Genomic DNA, 20,273 nt, shown 5'->3' on the forward strand with positions numbered 1-20,273 from the left:
TGCAGCAGTTATAATAAAAGTATTTATTTAGAGCACAGAGAGAACACGAAACACCAACACATTTGGGCATTGAGCCTTCCTCAGAATGTTCTAGACTCTAGAACTTTCTGAGTCAGTATAGCAACTATACTGTACCTCACAGCTGCAACATAATGCACACTCTATCTGTCAAGACTGTTCCCACAGTGAATTTCACTTCAATACAGCAGCTGGTTTATGTCCCCAGACGTGGAAAAATAAACCATGTAGAAATTGCAGCCAAGCGAGTATGTGTGTAAAAGCACTTGTCATGAACGTCTTAGGATTTTAACCAAACTCTATATACTTTGTTGAATGGAGTCCCACAAATTTCTTCACCACAAATAGCAGATCTACAAGCTGCATGTTGCCTTCTTTCGCTGAATGCTCGCCTCAGAATAGGGACACTATGGTTCATTCAAGTGGTTACATGAGCCATCACCCATCCTAACTCACAATTGTGCCTGGACCTGGATTTTCATGCTCCTGACCATAGAAGTAGAACTTTCCTTAGTTTTGCACTTTGTTTTGCTTTTCACAAATAATGACATTTTGATGATGGAAACAAAAACGTCACTGTATAAACATCTTTCAAGATTTAGCAAACAGAAACTAACTTGATTCTTGTTGAGTTCACAGTTTTTGAACTCCGCCTCCCCTTGCTCTCGGAATGTGATGATGACAAAACCCACGAAGATATTCATCATGAAGAAGGCGATGATGATGATGTAAATGATGAAGAATATGGATATTTCCACTCGGTTGTTGTAAATTGGGCCTCGCTCTTCGGCGTTGGCATCAACAGCTCTGTAAAGGAGCCTGTATACACACACACCAAAAAAATGGTTTTAGTTTATATTGGGTGCAACTAACAATTTGGGATGAGATATCGATTTGGGGGTTCCTTGACATGAAAACGTTTGAGAACCACTGAGACACACAACATTAAAGCCAAAGGTGTCCTCACTGTGGCCAGCCTTCAAATGTTGACACGGTGAACAGAGCCAGCATCCCCTGCAGAACGTTGTCAAAGTTGAAGTCATTGTTCTGCCAGAGCCTCTCTCTCACCATGGGATGGTTCATGTCACCGTCTTTGAAAACCACGTAGGTCCCCCTAAGGTTCAACACAGACAAAGTCAGAGAGAGAAGGTTGAGGCTGGTAGGGCACTGCGTCAGGCACCCGGTACTAGTGGCAAGCAAACTGACACTGTGGTAACCAACCCACGGCAAAGTCAGGAAAGGCAAGAAGCACACCACCTACGATGCACTGTGGCGCGACATCTTAGTTAACAACACTGTAGAGCTCAAGACCCTGATGCTATAGATAGGAGCACTTTGGTGTTGGCTAGACCGCACCCTAGCATCGCATAGCCTACATACAGAGGTTCAACACATCAAGGTTCAAGGTTGTAGTTTTTGTACAAGGTTGTTACATCTTGTGCACAGGTACGTAAGAATACAATATTTTTGTTCGGCTTCCTTCAGACAATGTATCAGCAGTAGTAATAATAATAATAATAAAAATAAGTAAAGAAAGAGAAAGAGAGAAAAACAAGAGCAAAAATAAGAGTGTACGTAGTTTTATACTAATAGGATAATACAAACATCAGCGAGACAGCTACGCGTTTGAACATATACCTGTAAGCTTGGCATATTAACCATTAGCAGTAGCTGCCATAGTACCTTATATAAACAGCTTCACAGTACAGTACCTTCTACTGTACATACAACTGTTCAGGTAGCAACTGTCAAGCTATTACGGTGCATAAAAGGAAGGAGACGGAGGAGTGGAGGACGTGTGTGTGTGTGTGTGTGTGTGTGTGTGTGTGTGTGTGTGTGTGTGTGTGTGTGTGTGTGTGTGTGTGTGTGTGTGTGTGTGTGTGTGTGTGTGTGTGTGTGTGTGTGCGTGTTGTTCTTATGGCTTGGTTTATGTTTAACCTTACACGTTGTCACGAGACGGATGTTAAAGACTGAATAATGTAGAAGATAAAAGTTAACTTACTTGCACTGATCTGGAGTGTGTTTCGCTTCATCTGTGCAACAAAAAAATCTTCCCTGTAACATAAAATACCAATAAGTCACCAGACCATGTATCATACTATCATTATGAGCAGGGTTGGATTTGCTGGGGGTAATATGGGGGGATCCATGCCACTGCTTTTGATATCCCCCCTCTGGTCATTCATTGTTATGGCCAGTGGGGATATGTTTTATCCCTGCTTCTGGTCAGAATGAATTAAATACATACATTTCCTTTTGGGAAATGTAGACTCTCTGATTTATATTCTAACAGAATACGGCTTAAGTGGTAAAGAAAATGTCTTTACCACCTTGATTATGTCCAACCTTGATTATGCGCTATTATTTTGAATATGCATGTTTAATAAAGTCCAGTCACACCTTGAAGAGCTGCACGCCGATGCAGGCGAACATGAACTGCAGCAGCGACGTGACGACCAGGATGTTACCGATGGTTTTGATCGCCACAAACACACACTGCACCACATTCTGACAACACACAAAGAAACACATAGTTTTACATACATCCACATTTATGTTCCCTAACACAGTGGTTCTCAAAGACCCCCAGGGGCCCTTGAGGCCGATTCAAGGGGTCCCCAGCTTAATTATTGGTGATAGTTAGGAACCAAATGGGCCCTTACAGGTCTGTGACTCTGAGAATGATGGGGGTCTGTAGCCTAATGCATACCAAATTGGGGGTCCTTGAAATTTTGAGAACCACTGCCCTAACAAATGTTTTCAATGTAAAATGAGAGGAGAGAAAGAAAGAAACAAGCAAACAAGCAAACAAACAAACAAGCAAACAAACAAACAAAGCTGGGCAAGCTTACCTTGAGGCCCTTGGCTCGGTTGATGGCCCTCAGGGGCCTCAGTACTCGCAGCACTCGGAGGATCTTTACCACGGAGATGGCACTTGAGCTGAGAGCAACAATGTGTACCATTTAGAACAACGAAGTCAAATAACATAAGACCACCAATAAAACTATGAGAGGAGAAAGGATGAGAAAGTGAAAGCAGAACCTAGTAAGAAATGTAGAAACCGTGAATAAACTCCCTTTATTGAACACTAGAGAGCACTATCGTCAAAATCAGAGACTGCTCTTCATACTTACATCTTATCATCATATATTGTTCCTGACGGGCAGACACCTTCCATATTTCAAAATAAATAAATTAATGCCCTACTTCGTCGTACAAATGTCGCACAAAAATAGCAAAACATTTACCAATCTACTAGCCTCGATCTCCACGCTTTTATTGTTTAGTGTTGCTAAAAAATAAAAGCCTGGCCCAGCGTGTCGGTGTACTCGGTATAAGGAAGTGTTTCACTTCCCAACCAACCAGAGTGCAGTGGGCGTCGCTCGTAATGTTGTGTTAACGGGGCGGGGGTTGACGGACAGATCGGTGAACCAATGGGATCAGCCGCAGTCTCTCGCCGGCTCTTTACACCCGCCCCTCTATACACGAAATCAGGAGCGTTGGGGCAGTCTACCAATCTACAAGCTCACAACATCTCTCATTGTGAAGTGTTGTGAGCTTGTAGATCTGCTGTTTTTTGCTATTTTTGAAACATTTTGAAAGTGATTAATTTCGTCTGTGAATTATTTTATTTATTTGACCAATGAGAAGTATTGACGGACAGCTCTGCATTTTAAGGAATCAAGTACGGGTGCAGACTCACAGCAAACAGTCTTAAGAAACAGTCAGCACTCACAGAAGACGTTTAAGCGTCTGTCTGACTGACTTTCTTAAGTTGTATTTATTTTAGGCAGGTCACTCACTGGAGGAAGAAGGACGCGAGAGAAACGCTGACGACCAGCAGGTCCAGCATATTGAAGGCGTTCCTGCAGAAGGCGCCGGAGTGCAGAAACGCTCCATAAACCGTCATCTGTTTACAAGCAGAAGAACAAATTAAATTCAATGATTTATCTAAAACAGTGATTCTCAAAAAACCTTTATTTCATAGATACCATGTTGGTATGCATTAAGCCACGGACCCCCCAAAACTCTGTATACATTTTGTACACTCTAGCAATTAAAGACCTGTAGGGTCCATTTGGCTCGTAAATATCACTCATATAGCTGGGGACCCCCTGGAACCCTCTGAAGGACCCCTGGGGGTCCCTGGACCTCACTTTAAGAGCCACTGATCTAAAAGAATATGTTTTCTGTTTCATTTGTTAATTTTGTGTTCACTTCTGAATTATAATCAGCATTTACTTCATGTTGCACTGATGGAGTCATTGAATGTCAGTGTTTTATTAGGGCTGCAACTAACACTTGTTTTCATAATAGATTAATCCATCAATTATTCTTTCATTATTCAATAAATATATATGATATATGATCATTTCCACCCAAAAATTGGGAGAAGGGAGCGGACCAAATATAAAGCCCTGGGACCCTAAGTATAGGGTATAAGTGGTTAAAGGGATATTTCACTTTCAAATAAAATAAACATTAAAAAAAAACATTTTAAAAAAATGAAAGAAGTTATGGCAAAATCACGGCCCCCTCACACATTAGTAGGACACTCTAATGCGTGAGGGGGCCGTGATTTTTCCATTACTTTTTTCATTTATTTTTAATATATTTTTTAAATGTTTATTTTATTTGAAAGTGGAGTATCCCTTTAAGTAAAGTGATATGGAACAAAGACAAACATTCATATTTTGATTGGATTCATCTTCTGTTAACTGATTATTGGAAGTGTTTTAGCCATGACTTGGATGAAGTGAGATGCTGCTGACCTTCAGTACGATCTCCACTGTAAACACTGAGGTGAACACATAGTCAGCATAACCCAGCACCTGAGGACAACACACAAGAACACATCATCTCATTATGGTATCGACATATGTAAAGCTTAAGCTATACATTCCATAAATTATAGATACTAGTCCATACCCGTGGGGGGATATGCGGGCCCACGCGCGTCCCGTCGCATCGCAAATTCAGATCAACTGCTCCAGCCACTGAGGAGAACCGGGCAGAACCAATGTTGGCCTCACCTCTTCACCACTACACCACTACACCACTACACCACTACAGATGTTTGTCAAATTATAGGAGGATGTTACATCTGCTCCCATGACATCTTCCAAATTTCTCTATCTGTGTGTGATTGTCTGACTAGAGACATGTGTGTGGTGACTGGTTTGAAGCCTCGTCTGCCTAACCCTCAGCCACAACTCTTCAGCAATCTAGCCTCTGGCTCTATAGACCACCGAAGTCCTGACGTCATTCGTTCATCCCCAGGTTTGCGGAAGTAATTTCTCTATGGAGAATAACATTGGGTCATCTTAGAATCGTCTCATATAAGAATTGTGGTCCAAAAATAAACACACTGTCTATTGTCAGGGAGGAGGTTCTGTATCGTTTATGATAGTCAGTCACTTATATTTGATACAGTCTGTTTCTGGCGAAAATGTAACTAATTCGGCGGAAGTAACATTAGCGTTTTCTCACAGTCAGTTGATGCTTCATATCCATAAGAGTCAAACCGCCGGGGTCATTTGTTTATTTTTGGAACACAGTTCTTATTTGACGCGATATTAAATACGTCTATGAGATTCAGAACGGGGGTGGAAAACTGCGAACCAGGTAGACAAACAAAGGATGTGTAAATGACGTCAGACTTCGGTGGTCTATATATAAGCTATATAAGCTCTGCCCTGCTCTTCACTCCTTGTCAGATCCTAGCATTTTTGTTGTACCACTTGGCTGGCAATAAAACTCTAATTTGGGGATTCATTTATACAGCAGATTCAAAACATGGCAGGGCACCGTTTATGTCAACACGGCTGCAGCTAATCAAATTAATAATGCGTGAGTTTGATTTAAGTGTGTCAATGTGCATTGACATACTGTTAGTGCTGACTACTGTGTCTATGCTTGCACATTGGAACATCTATTGCTCTGGTCACACTACATCTAACACACCCATTATTCATTTGATTAGCTGTAGCGGCGGTTGCTCACTAGCCTGTCATGTTTTTAATCTGCTGTGTTATTATTTTTAACTTGAACTGGAAAAAAAAACATCATACTCCATCCATCCATCGTGTCTCTTGCCACTTCACTGATCTACATTAACAACGAATTGTAAGCGACACATACGATGGAGTATGAGGCTTAAGTATGAGCAGGCTGAGATGATGTGTGTTGGTTCAGCATGAAGGTACTGAACGTGAAGAGAACAACTTGGACACGATGGAGATGATCGGATGACGGTGATTCTTACAATGTTCCTGAAGGAGTGAGATTTGATGGGATCCTCGGCGGCCAAAGAGACACTGCTGCAGATGATGAAGACGAGGATGAAGTTGGTGAAGTAGGGATGATGGATGAGGTTGTGACACGCCACACGCAGACTGGCAGAAGACGAGGAGAAACATCAGTATACATTCTATTAACTATTATGAAACATCTCAATAATTTCTCTCAACCTCTAGTAGAACATGTGCACAGTGTTATCTTGTTTTTAGGATGTTCAATTAAGATTTCATTTATTAACAAAAAATAGCCTATCTACAAGCTCACAACACAGGGCGGCAGTGGATCAGGAGCTAGAGTGGCCGCCAGTTCGATCCCGGGCTCCCCCAGAGTTAATGTCGAAGTGTCCTTGAGCAAGACGCTGAACCCCTAATTGCTCCCGATGAGCAGGTTCATGCCTTGCATGGTTTCCTCCGCCATTGGTGTATGAATGTGTGTGTGAATGGGTGAATGTAATGCACAATCATTGTAAAGCGCCTTGGATAAAGGCGCTATATAAATGCACCATCGCGAAGAGCTTGTAGATCGGCTCTATCTGCTCTCCACTGGAGATTTTCCCATCCTCCTCAGAGTCCTCACAATAGAATGATAGGATTCAGCTAAAATGTATGTACATTGAATAGAATCATAGCATCTGCAATTACCAGTTTTTCTTCCCAAGAAGGAAGAATGAGCTTCCATCAGGAATCGGGTCAATTTTCTCCTTAGGTCCTGAGAAGTCAGGTTTCATTGGAGCGATCCCTACATAAAAAAAGGACCAACAGTTAATTTATAATAGCACAAAAAAGGGGGATGGGAAACATTATTATAACAATATTATATATGATATAAATATTTAAATATTTAGAGAGGAGGGAGTGCTGTTATAAAGATACTCTTTGTATCTTTGGATCACAGCCGTGCTGATATACAATATAACAAACAGCACAACATCAATGTGGGACAACAGTTAAACAGTCAGCCCCGACCGAGTGTGTGAATAGGCTAAATGTTTAGCCATGTAACTAGCGGAGACAGATTCAGAGCTCTGTGACTGATTCAAATTCTTTTTTTTTTTTGCCGATGGGTTCCCAGATTGCTAGCGGTGTAATACGTTGACAGAAAAACGTTCCAGCGATGTGTTACTGTGTACCAGCACTCTTGGAATGCCTCTGCAACTAAGTAGCCAAACACGTTGCATCACAATATTCGTGATATCTTGCTTATAATAACATGGCCAGAATTGGGACGCTAGGTTGAAAGTCTGTCTGTGGGTTTTATGAAAATTGAACCAATGAAAAGAATTAACAAGAGCTTGTGACAAAATAATAACTAAAATGTAAATCCATTGGAACACAGGGTACATTTTTCCACTTCCTAAAAAGTAACCGTGAGAGAGGAGGATGGTCACACTCACCCTCCAGTCCCTCAATGGCACTCAGCGCCTCATTATCATAGTCATCTTCTTCGTTCTGCACACAGGAAACACAGAGAGGACAATCTACACTGTAAAATCCAATGGAACTAAATGGACCCATAAGGTTCCATTTGGTTCCATAGTTACAGACCCATAAGAGTCCATTTGGTTCCAGAGTTACAAACCCATAAGGGTCCATTTGGTTCCAGAGTTCCAGACCTGTAAGGGTCCATTTGGTTCCAGAGTTCCAGACCTGTAAGGGTCCATTTGGTTCCAGAGTTCCAGACCTGTAAGGGTCCATTTGGACCACTGGTGGTCCCTGGACCAGAAACTGAGAACCAGTGAAGTAGATGACAACGCTAGTGAGAAGTTACTAAACGTAGAACATCAAAAGAACAATCGCACTCACAAGTTGAAAGTCTCTACAGTCGTTTCCCCTTTTTTTCCTTTGAGAAAAAGAAAACTCAAGAGACGTTCAAGAGTGCGCCCATGTTCTTTTGATGTTCTATGTTACTGGGAATCTGCACCCGACCGAGGTCAATGACAGTTCATTCATCCTTATTTAGTCGAGCACGGCGAGCCTTTGAAGTTACTAAACATCCCATACCGCTGCATCTTCCTCCTCCTTGTCCTCATCATCATCCCACTCCTCTTCCTCTTCCTTCTTCTCTCTGCAAAGACAAACGCAGGGTGGAGTAGAATTGTTTTATTGTAAAGAAAGCTAATATATCCCGTCTGTGCTCTTATAGGACATAAATACATGTACTTATATGTACAATAGCAGGATGGATCAGAGTTCGTCGGCTCTTCACTTACGGCTCTTTCTTCTTTGATCCTCCGCCCGCTAAGTTGTCCACGGCAATGGCCAAGAAGACGTTAAGCAGGATGTCTGAACGCCACGTTAAGGAAGGAACTGCGCTTAAGAACACGTGGACAGAACAGCGGCCATGCTTTTAATAACGACTGAATCATGTGGATCTCAGGATCCACATGGGAAATGGCGTGGCTCCAATGTGAATCTCAGACTTCATGTGGCCAGCCATGTGACTCCACATTGGGTTTCAGCCCAATCAGAGCCCCATTGACTTCCATTATGAAATGAAAGTCAAATATTTAAAAAAGCATAAAACCAGTGAAAAGGAGGTACTGTAGTAGGTACTGTGGTCTACTGGCAGTGAGAACAAGACATTCTGTGCTGAGCGGTCTAGTGGTTTGTGAAATTAGATCAAGACACACAGACAGACCCTCTTATAGACAGGTCAGCTAGCCTCCTGTCGTGGAAGGCAATGGTTATCAAACCTTTTAATTTCAAGGACCCCCAGTTTGTTATGTATCAAGGCCACAACAATAAGAAACTCACCAAAACACTGGAGGTACATTGATATATGTCTCCGAGCAGAGAAAGGATACAGTTACCAACGACGAAGAGGATGACAAAGTAAATACACACAACCATGTTAGGAAAGATTGGCCCTCCATACGCCATGATACCATCATACATCACTGCATTCCAATCCTCTCCTGTCAGGATCTGGACAGACAGACAGACAGACAGACAGACAGACAGAATGATAGATAATCTTTTATATAAATACATACAGTAATACAGTAATACAGTGGTTCTCAAACTTTTTCATGTCAAGGACCCCCAAAATGATATGTATTTGGCTGCGGACCCCTCATCTAAAAAATATTTTGTACCAGGGATTAAAAACAAATAGCAGATCCACAAGCTCATGGCGCGGCACTCTGTGCCACGCTATGAGCTTATATAGCGTATCTCTTGTATATCTCTTAACTCATTTTGCTGGGGACCCCCTGGTACCCCCCCAAGGAGTCCCCGGACCCCACTTTGAGAACCAATGCAGTAATGAATGGTACCTATTAGCATTGTGAGTGTAACTCACCTGGAAGCAGGTGAGCAGAGCCTGAGGGAAGGAGTCAAACGTGCTTCTCTTCATCTGAGTGTCGTCGAAGTTGAATTTGCCTCCAAACAGCTGCATGCCCAGCAGGGCGAAGATGATGAGGAACAGGAAGAGCAGCAGCAGCAGGGACAGGATGGCCTTCATGGAGTTCAGCAGGGAGTTGACCAGGTCAGACAAGGCCGCCCAGTGCCTGCAAAAATGACAGGGATGTTTGAGCGGTTTGCTATGGGAACTGTCGAGGGAATTCTGGATCAAACAGTAATTGATGAGGCAAGAGGGAGAGGTCTTTGTTTTGGAGGTAAACCCATTCAATCCAGGGATGCATCCGTCGTGTCACTTTAGATTTCTTTGGCCATTCAAAAATAGCAGATATACAAGCTTGTAGCGCTCGTGCAGCGCTACGAGCTTGTAGATCTGCTATTTTTGAAGAATCGTGAAACTTTTTACAAATCTTTGAATATATATTTTTTAAAACAAACATTTGTTAAATATTTTGTTCCAGGGACCCCCGGAAGCAAAGATTTGAGTTACAAATGTTTGCTTTCAAAAATATATATTCAAAGGTTTGCACAAATTTTCAAGATTTTTCATAGCAGATCTACAAGCTCACCGAGTGCCGCGCTATGAGCTTGTATATCTGCTATTTTTGAATAAGAGAGATGCACGTCCTATTCACTTTCCAGGTGCTGGACAAACGGCAGATCAACACTAGAAAATAATAAAGTCTGCACATTTTTGGAAGTTACCGTGTCATCTTGAATATCCTGAGCAGGCGGATGCAACGCAGCACGGAGACGCCGATGGGCGGGATGAACTCCAGCTCCACCAGTAGCGTCTCCAGGATGCCGCCACACACCACGAAGCAGTCGAAGCGGTTGAACAGAGCCATGAAGTAGATCTGTAGGCCGAACGCGTACATCTTCATGGACATCTCCAGGGTGAACAACAGCAACATGATCTTGTTGGTTCGCTCTGACGGATAGAGAGTGACATGGGGGGGAGTCAGTGGGACATTGTTTATCCACTTGATATGGTCCCCACTCCTTATAGGTTTGTTATTTCTTTATTTTTTGCACATACGTATGGGAAATGTATTTAACTCTGCATTTAACCCATCCTAGGTATTTGAAGCAGTGGGCAAGTGCCCTTAACACAGCACCCTTTCAACCTGACTTTCCTATTTGGTTATGTCGTTAGGCATGTAATATAGGCAACATTTTTACTATAGTACAATATAGGGCTTAAGTGGTTAACCCTCCACATCAAGGCCACACCCACTTATCAGAGAAAGGGGTTTCTGACAAAGAACACACCAGGGGCGTTTTTTCTGTGTGTGTGTGCGTGTGTGTGTGCAATTAATTCTCCCAAAAATATACCAAAATAATTTTGTATAGTTGTTTGTCATGAGTACATCAACAAATAACCTTTATATTACGCAGTGATAAAGCAAAGCAATTTTTATTTGGAACGAGGTTGATGTTTCAACGCAAATAAAGGCACCAACCTGTATGAATGAGGCATCAACTATTTGATGCAAAATTCTCACCGGCAAAGGAAGTGTGTACAGTATGTATCCTTTTTTTTTTTTTTTTTTTTCACAAAGTATACATACAACACCCCCAAATCCCTCCCCCCTCCCCACATACAAACCCACATACATAAAGGACAGCACAGATAAAAAATCATCAAAACATAATCAAAAATAAAGGTACAAAAAAGAAAGAAAAGGAACATCATGTTGTGCCACACGTTCCTGGTCCCTCCCCTGCACGCCATAGAAGGGCAAGGGCTGGGCGTCTCCCTCAGCCAGCAGCCAGCTCAGGTGTGGCTGGTCCCAATCAGCCCAGCTGCTCCACATCGCCATCATCAGGAGCTGGCCAATATAAGCTGCTGAGAACCGACGCCCGATGCTTGAATATTAACTACTGTGGTTAGTGTTGCCGGCTGTTAACTTGTGTTCCTGAGTTTCTCTAAAAGCTACTTTGTTTGTTCGATGCTAACATTGTTCTCTTTTTGTCCTAGGCTCCCTCCTCCTCAAACCCAGTGTCTCCCAGCTCCATCCACGCTCCTCCGCCCTCTCCACCAGAGCTTCGCTTCCTTATTTCCTGGATTACCAAAACCCTCTCACCTCCCCAGGACTTTCCCTCCCACCGTAACGTTTTATTATTTAATAAAATTCCTTTTACTCCTGTTCCTGGCTCAGTGTCTTTGCCTTTGGGGTCCCCGGCACATTTGGCTACGCAGTACCGGTCGAGCGTAACACATCAAGAAGAGACAAATCTGTTGTAAAAACATTAAGTAGCTTCGAGAAATAATAGATCTAGACCGAGATAGCTGTAGATAACAACCTATAACATCTCTGATACAGGTAGGGACAACGTTTCCATATAGTCCAAATAAGGTTGCCAAATCTTCAAAAAAGTGTCAAATCCATTTCCAAGTAATCTTCTCAAGAGGGACACAACTGTTCATTTCTGAGAACCATCTCGCAATGCCGAGGGGGGAGTCAGACTTCCATGTTATTGCAATACATTTCCTAGCCACTCCAAGTGCCACCTCTATAAATTTAATTTTGTGTTTTCTTAGTTTTGCACTGATAGTAGTGAAGTTGCCTAAGAGGCAAACTTCAGGGTCTAACGGGAAGGGAGAGTATGTATCCTTACCTTGCATCTCTGTGAGCCACTTGGGTTGTCCGTAGTGTTCTGAGGCGCTGGCCACAGTGTTGAGGAACACCAGCAGAAGAACCAGCCAGTAGAAGTTATTGGTCTTGACGGCAACACGACAGTTTTTCCTAAAGGCGTGATTCAGCTGACACAACTGATCACTGATGTCAGAGAAAGAGAAATGGTTTTAAATAATATTAAATATTATTATTATTATTATAATTTTACTGTATGTGGTATGCAATCTTACTCGCTGAGCCACTGGGGCACCCCTCACGACATTCTGTATCTATATTATTTTCATTATTTGTATTATTATAAACTAGCCATAGATGTTATTATACTTGGAAAACTTACCAGAAACTATTGGCCAGCATCTTAGCCCTAAAGAGAAGAAGAGGAAATGAGAATGATTCAATTAAACCATCAACTAAACCACACACCTGTAATGTAAAGCAAAAACCTGGACATTTTGCCGTTCTCTTACACGAGTGAAGCACAGAATCCGCTGTCATCTTCCAGATACGCGATGTCATCATCAGAGTCCGATTCTGGTAAACAACATAGAAGAGTCATGAATAGTACAATCCTCAGTGTTCTCTTATCTGTGAGACACTTGTGGGTCCATTTAGGTCTTTTTTTTACACTCAGCGTTAATGATTAACATTTCCTGTGAACCACAGAAGCAGTGAGAGTGGTCTTACCTGGTCCTCCATCTTCACTGTGTTTGTACCAGCCAAACTTCTTCATCATCTTCTTCTTGGCAATGGCAGCACCTTTAGAGAAGAGGAGGATTATGTCACCATAAGATTACATCACCCTGATGACAATTCAACATACTTGTACATATTATTCACCTAAATGAAGATCAGTGTTAATTTCGCAGACTAACACTATGACGACAAATGTTTGCCGACTACCTTTTTTTCACTGACGAAAACTAAAGAAAAACTAAAGAAAAACAAATCTATGATGACAAAAACTAAATATACTGACAATTCCGTCAACAAATTAAAAAAATGTTAGGGAGGGAATAGCGGAGAAGAGATCCAGTAGAACTAAAATAAGTCATTCCGAATTTCATTGAAAAGTATGCACACAAGCTAAAGTGATTTTATCAGGTAAGCTGGTGTGTTTACGATAAACTTGAAATACGATGCAAGCTACAGAAACCAAACCACCACTGACCTGTACTGTTTAGTGAATAACCCAGAGTTGCTTATCTTAGTTTGTAAATCAGAGAAGTTGAACTGAACAATTTGTTCCAGCCTGCAAGCGCGAGCATGTACACTCACCCAAGCTCTCTGGGTTCATTCACACGTACGCTATTACATACGTTATGTACAGAAAACAATTATTAAATGGCAGACTTGAGCAGTTGAGAGAAGACCTGCTCATTAACCTTTATGAAACACAACAAAGCAGAATATATAATATCATATAAATAAACCAGAGTACATACAATAAAGGTATAGGTTGGGATTCTGTTGCAAGTGGTCGCAAGTTTCAAATCTTTGATCTGAACGGTGAATCTTTGATAGTGAATCTTTCATCTGAATCCAGCGGGTGTGTGTAGTGTGTGTGTGTGTGTGTGTGTGTGTGTGTGTGTGTGTGTGTGTGTGTGTGCGTGTGTGGGTGCGTGTGTGGGTGCATGTGTCATGGTGTTGTACTAACGTTTGTTGCCCTCTTCATCGACAATCTCTGCCTCGATGAGCCAGTCCATGTAGCCGATCATGTCTTCCTCCATCTGCTTGCTCTCCTGAGCCTGTTGAAGTTCACCACGTGCAACAGCCTTCTCTCTTTCCTTGGAGAACTCACTGCACACACACGCACGCACGCACACATACACAAATATGAGCAGACACACTTAGTCTGTGGTCTCTCACTAACAATGGAGAGAGGGTATTGCACTGATGTCCGAACTACAATAAAGATGCCGGTGCATCTAGTGTCCAATCCGGTGTGCGGTCTGTTTCAAATAACTTTATTGACATTTTCAATCAGTAGATGTCCTACCCTGTCTCAGTGGAAGTATAGAGAGACCACCTCCAACCACTGATGATGTGCTAGTTATATTGTATCATCATACTGTACGCTATGATACAGATTTGTTAAAGTAATGATTTATTCCTGGGTTGTATCTTTAACACCGACCACCTTCTCATTGCTTACCCGCTCAACACACCCAATACAAGGTTGATAATGAAAAATGATCCAAAGATGACCAGGGAGACAAAGTAAATCCAGGGAATCTCAAAGCCAATGGCATCGTTCATCTGTGAGAGAGAGAGAGAGAGAGAGAGAGAGAGAGAGAGAGAGAGAGAGAGAGAGAGAGAAACAGCAGATGGAAGCATTAGTGACGATGAGGAGAAAGAGACGAAGTGCACAGTGAGGAAGAGGAACCACTCAGGAACATGTCTCTGTACCCAGTAGAGGACATCCGTCCAGCCCTCCATGGTGATGCACTGGAAAACTGTCAACATGGCGAAGAAGATATTGTCGAAGTTGGTGATGCCTCCATTAGGCCCCTCCCACCTGCCCCTGCACTCTGTGCCGTTGGTGTCGCAGAAGCGGCCGTTGCCAGCGAATGCACACGGTGTCGCGTCATCATCCAACATCAGCTCTACAGCAAAGAAATGCAGAAGACAGAAGATCAGGTTTTGCGTCCAATCAGCAACTGGAGAGTTTTACAGAGTAGAACCTAATCTCTCGCTATACAAACTTTATCGCTCAGTGTCTGAAAGTTATGATGTTTAGAAAGGTTTGAGCTGTCAGTCGGAGGAGTGCCCGTTTTTTTAAACTGTAAATTCTTCATTTTGTTTCAGTATTCTGACTATTCTCTTCATTTTTAAAACCGTTAAAACAAGTTATTCCAGCTTGTGCTGCCCTGTAATGGTCATGGATGTGTAGACTGCTGTGAAATACAAACACTGTGTTCAGGCTGTTCAATTAGAGGTGGGAGGTGCTGGTTGTGGGAAGAAAAAAGTAAAATCATAAAAAATCAAACCTTCTACTTAGGATTAACATCCACAGGAAAGGGCCAGGAGTGTGCGGTCCTTTCCTGTGCATGTGAATCCTGAGAGAGCTTCATTCTTTATGTGTTCAAACTGTGTTTGCAGTTTGAAGAGCAGAGACCTGTGCCTGAGTAGTAGCAGGTCTTGTGCATCCTGCCAATGAAGAGCTCCAGGCCGATGATAGCGTAGATGATGATGACGAACATCACCAGCATACCGATGTGCAGCAGAGGAACCATGGCTTTCATGATGGAGTTCAACACAATCTGCAGACCTGGAGGCACATGCAGTTTCCATTAGCCCACAAGTAGTATATGCTATTACTAACATAGGGTACTATCGCAAAGATCATTTTCTTTGCGATTATTAAATCGATTATTTTTACAATTAACTCTCTCAGTGCCAAGCCCCGAGTTATCCCGAGTTTTTTCTGAATGCCCTCAGTGCCAGAACGAAAAATCCAGAGTTTAAAAAAAAAAGTAAACATTATTATTTTATTTATATTTGTTTTTGAAAAAAAAATTCAGAACCCAAGATATCATTATCTGAAGATTTGCAGCTCCATCCACTCTTTGTTTAACTTATAACTGAAAAAGCCTGTATCTCGCTTCCTAAGCACTTTTTTTTTACTTAAAAAACAAAAACAAATTGCTGGCAGTTTAGAGAACATATATTTTTTTTATTTCATTGGCACTGAGAGAGTTAATTGAATAATTGAGAAGCATGTTTTTTTTGTATTGTCCAACTTTTATATATATCAATGAATCAACGCGAAATAATTCCAATATCTTTTTTTTTATCGGCTGAATCGATCAGTCGCCTGAACAGAGCCACTTAAGTCGTCCAACGGTGTTAAAAATTGCAAAAATTGCTGATCTACAGGCTCAGAACGCGTCAACACGCTGTGAGCTTGTAGATCTGCTATTTTTGCAATTGAATTAATTCGCTTGTTTAACACCTGCACCCCTGCGAGCATGCACACACACACACACACACACACACACACACACACACACACACACACACACACACACACACACACACAACACACATACGCGCATGTGTGGAACACATTGTGAACTCACTTGGTACTCCAGAGACGAGTCGAAGTGGTCTCAACACTCTGAAGGCTCTGAGAGCTTTGACGTCCAAACCTCCAGGTTTACCTGCAGCGTGGTGAGCCTCCCCTGGTTTATGATCTGTCGTCACTTCTGCTATCACACTTATCAACCTGCACACACACACACACACACACACACACACACACACACACACACACACACACACACACACACACACACACACACACACACACACACACACACACACACACACACACTGAACGACCTGGACACACACGAATAACAACTCTACAACTCTAACATTACTTCTTTTCAAAACTTCCATAACTGTATATCATCTTTTAAAAGCAGTCTTAAGACTGGAATAACTAACAGGAAATTCAAAGCTGCATAGAAGAACAGAGACATTATACCGCCCTAAACAATTGTGAGTTGAAGTGCACGTCAGTGCATCTGAGTCAGAGAACTGAGAGAACACTTCTAGATCTCGTAATGTAGCTGTATACCCGACAATGACGATGACGAAATCAAGCAAATTCCATCCACTGCGTATGTAGGCACTGGGATGCATGACCAGACCATAGGCCAGAATCTTTGTGAAGGTCTCAATGGTGAAGATGACCAGGAACACATACTCCACTTGTTCCTATACACACAACATGGGTGCAGAGGGAACACAGAATGAAAACATGTAGTACATTTTAGCTCCCTGACAAGTCACTGTAGGCTTACATGACATGAGGTGCACCATATCTCCACTGCTGGCTTCTCTTCATTGGTACATTTTCATTTAGAGTTATTTTAAAACGCTATTAGGCATTGCATGGACAAGGTTCTGAATATATTAAGACACAGTCCCTTAGGGCCTCAGATCAGGGCTATTGGAAATCCCACATATGTATGTAACAACTATAACAGCATGTTCTATGTAACTATGTAATAACCATAAAAGATGTTCTATAAGGATGGAACAACCAGAGATAAAACCATGTTCTATGGCAGTTTATTATTATTTTTCTGTTTAAGTCCCTGTTTTGCTCTGTTTTATTTACTCTGTATAGGGCTTTAATTGTATGTTAATGTATTTGAACCACGTCAGAAGCCATTGAGGTGCTATATAGAAGTACTTACTTACATAATATTTTATTTTGTAACTTTATAGTTATTGTAACTTAAGCATTTCCAACCACACAGAAATGAGCAGCATTAGCTGCACAGCGCTGATCTCTGTGGCTTTGTGACCTCTTAACCCACTGCCTGGTTAACACTGGTTAAGCCGGTCACCAGATCCCTTTCCAGCAACCTTTGGCCTAATACTAATCGCTGCCACCATGGTCATTAGTTATTTAACACAAGTTGGCACAGACACACACACAACATGGACAAAGCTTATGAGGAGTGCATCCATAAGGAATTGCATTGTCAATATTTAGTCACAGATTTATTTAAGATCAGTTTATGAAAGTAGATAATGTGATCTTGTGAATTACAGACGACAAGGTTTGCTTCTAACAACTCACGAGGCATGTTGCATACCGTATATGAAATCAATGACAAAAATGACAAGGCTTAAAACTTTCCTTTTTGAAAAAGCTTACAGTTAGAGCTGACTCTGGCTTGCCTGGGGCTAGTAGTTAAGTTATGCAGCTATATGCTTAGATTAGACTGCTGTGGATCTTCTCATGACTCACCAAGCTATTCTCTTCTCCTCTCTCTCTATCTGTATGCATTGTCTGTCTGTCTGTCTGTCTGTCTGTCTGTCTGTCTGTCTGTCTGTCTGTCTGTCTGTCTGTCTGTCTGTCTGTCTGTCTGTCTGTCCATCCATCACTTCCTCCCCAGAGTTTTGCTTTCTTGTCTCACAGGCTTCTATGGATCGTGATTGTAAACCCCCTGTATGTAGATTGAGGGTTTCCATGGACTATTATAGCAGTTCTGTTCAAGGTCTCTTCCAATTAAAGGGGAGTTTTTCTTGCTGCTGTTGCCATGGAGGAACTGTTTCTGTCTCTGGAAATTAAAGAGTATGGTCTTTACCTGCTCTATACTGTGTAAAATGTAATGAGATAACTTTAGTTGAGACTGGGGGGTAAATAAACACAACTGGACTGACTACCTTGACAAGTGTGGTGTGAATTATTCAGGAGGGAATCTCAAGTTAAACTGTCAGACTTCACCATTAGTGTTACGAAGTGTCATGGAGTCCAATCCAATAAAGGGATCCGCTCCTTAAGCAACAGAGGGACTCATCTATCCCACAATGCATCTGGGGGTGGGGGTGCACCAGGGGTTAGCTAAAGTATCATGTTCATGGTCATATCATTTCAAGTAAAATGACTGCTCGTGGTTATTAGCTTTTAGTGAGTAAAATGTCTCAGGTATATACTCAGGTATACATAATTATCAGATCAGTTCATGTCATGAGAGAAAGAGAGAGAGCAGATGGTCTGTGTTTAAGTATTATTGTCCCTGACAGGGTGACCTGACAAAGGGGCACCACAACTCTCACTAATTCTCTTGTAATTATTACTACTTTTAACATAATACTGTCTTAAAAACGGCTATAAACATAAACTAAGGAAAGTATTAGGTATTAGACGATAAGCAGAGATTGTAGGGATATTAATGAACTATGTAATATGCAACAAGTACTAAATATGCAACAGGAAAGGAATTTTAGCAAGCATTGGTGGAGACCTCTATTCAGTGGTGGAAGTATGTAGTGATTTTTACTCAAGTACAAGTAGCAAATCCACAATGTAGTCTGTTAGTGAAAGTCCTGCATTCTCAATTGTACTTAAGTGAAAGTACAAAAGCATTGGCATCAAAATATACAGTACCAAACGTAACGTATGCAGCAAGGTCCTTTTCACAATCGTATTAGTAATTATTGTTCATCACTTTAATGTTGCAGCTGGTACATTATCACTTAAATAACCTAAATCTGCAAAGTAACTTGTACCTACAGCTGTAAAATAATTGAAGTGGAGTAAAAAGCTAAATGTCTGCCTATGAGATGTACAGAATGTAGATGTATAAATGATCAAAAACACTCAAGTAATACCCCTACACAAGAATGCATCACAAAATACAAGTTTAATTGGTATTCACCCCATATCAAATATTTGGGTGTAAATCTGCCCAAGGACCTGTCACAACTGTTTAATGTCAACTATGGGGGTGCAACTAGAAAAATGTATGATGATCTCAGTAGATGGAGCATGCTTCCCCTTGACCTAGGAGGTAGAATAAGAGCAGTCAAAATGGTAATATTGCCCAGATTGCTATACCTTTTTTTGTCACTACCAGTAGAAATACCCTTGAAATGGAATAAACATATTTCACGTTTTATCTGGGACAGGAAAAGGCCACGGGTGAAATTTCTACCTTACAGCTACCCCGGGCGAGAGGAGGCATGTCCCTCCCTTCCTTAAGGGATTATTATTTGTCAGCACAGCTGAGACCACTTGTATATTGGTGTAACCCGTCCTATATTGCTAAATGGATAAACCAATACAGTCATTACTAGGTTGCACTGAGGGAGAGAAAGGAATGTTTCAGACAGTGAGCCAATGGGTACATTTTTCATTTAAAATATGGTTAGAAGTGGTTAAACGTTTCCAACTCCAGAAGGAGGCTAAGCTATTAAGCTGGCCAGCATATGATCCTGCCTTCGTACCAGCATTACTGGACGGCAGATATAGACAATGGGTTCGTCTTGGTGTCACCTCCATATGTACAATGATTAAAAAAGGGGATATTGACAGTTTTGAAAACTTGAGTCAGACATATGGTCTGGCTAGGCAGGACTTTTTCAGATATCTGCAGTTAAGGGATTTTTTTGGGAAATAAATAAAAAGGTCCAATCCGGGGATCACACCAAC

The 20,273-nt window shown here is 41.7% G+C and overlaps 1 protein-coding gene across 1 annotated transcript in view; it reads right to left on the reverse strand.

The window, feature by feature from the left end:
* cacna1fa (calcium channel, voltage-dependent, L type, alpha 1F subunit a) overlaps positions 1 to 20,273 on the reverse strand; it is a 39,204-nt gene that overhangs the window by 16,549 nt on the left and 2,382 nt on the right. Inside the window, exons 3-27 of the mRNA XM_080443984.1 lie at positions 16,902 to 17,041; positions 16,399 to 16,544; positions 15,435 to 15,587; positions 14,726 to 14,922; positions 14,472 to 14,575; positions 13,974 to 14,116; positions 13,004 to 13,075; positions 12,787 to 12,850; positions 12,657 to 12,683; positions 12,300 to 12,460; positions 10,383 to 10,608; positions 9,619 to 9,826; positions 9,122 to 9,242; positions 8,528 to 8,600; positions 8,319 to 8,382; positions 7,712 to 7,766; positions 6,960 to 7,056; positions 6,284 to 6,413; positions 4,791 to 4,850; positions 3,822 to 3,928; positions 2,871 to 2,958; positions 2,419 to 2,526; positions 2,021 to 2,073; positions 986 to 1,132; positions 636 to 837 (exon numbers count right to left, since the gene is read on the reverse strand). Of these exons, the coding sequence (XP_080300110.1) occupies positions 636 to 837; positions 986 to 1,132; positions 2,021 to 2,073; positions 2,419 to 2,526; positions 2,871 to 2,958; positions 3,822 to 3,928; positions 4,791 to 4,850; positions 6,284 to 6,413; positions 6,960 to 7,056; positions 7,712 to 7,766; positions 8,319 to 8,382; positions 8,528 to 8,600; positions 9,122 to 9,242; positions 9,619 to 9,826; positions 10,383 to 10,608; positions 12,300 to 12,460; positions 12,657 to 12,683; positions 12,787 to 12,850; positions 13,004 to 13,075; positions 13,974 to 14,116; positions 14,472 to 14,575; positions 14,726 to 14,922; positions 15,435 to 15,587; positions 16,399 to 16,544; positions 16,902 to 17,041 (2,946 nt within the window). The remainder of the gene's footprint in view (positions 1 to 635; positions 838 to 985; positions 1,133 to 2,020; positions 2,074 to 2,418; positions 2,527 to 2,870; positions 2,959 to 3,821; positions 3,929 to 4,790; positions 4,851 to 6,283; positions 6,414 to 6,959; positions 7,057 to 7,711; positions 7,767 to 8,318; positions 8,383 to 8,527; positions 8,601 to 9,121; positions 9,243 to 9,618; positions 9,827 to 10,382; positions 10,609 to 12,299; positions 12,461 to 12,656; positions 12,684 to 12,786; positions 12,851 to 13,003; positions 13,076 to 13,973; positions 14,117 to 14,471; positions 14,576 to 14,725; positions 14,923 to 15,434; positions 15,588 to 16,398; positions 16,545 to 16,901; positions 17,042 to 20,273) is intronic.

Source organism: Gymnoscopelus braueri (assembly GCF_963280865.1).
Source record: "Gymnoscopelus braueri genome assembly, chromosome: 12".
NCBI lineage: Eukaryota > Metazoa > Chordata > Actinopteri > Myctophiformes > Myctophidae > Gymnoscopelus > Gymnoscopelus braueri.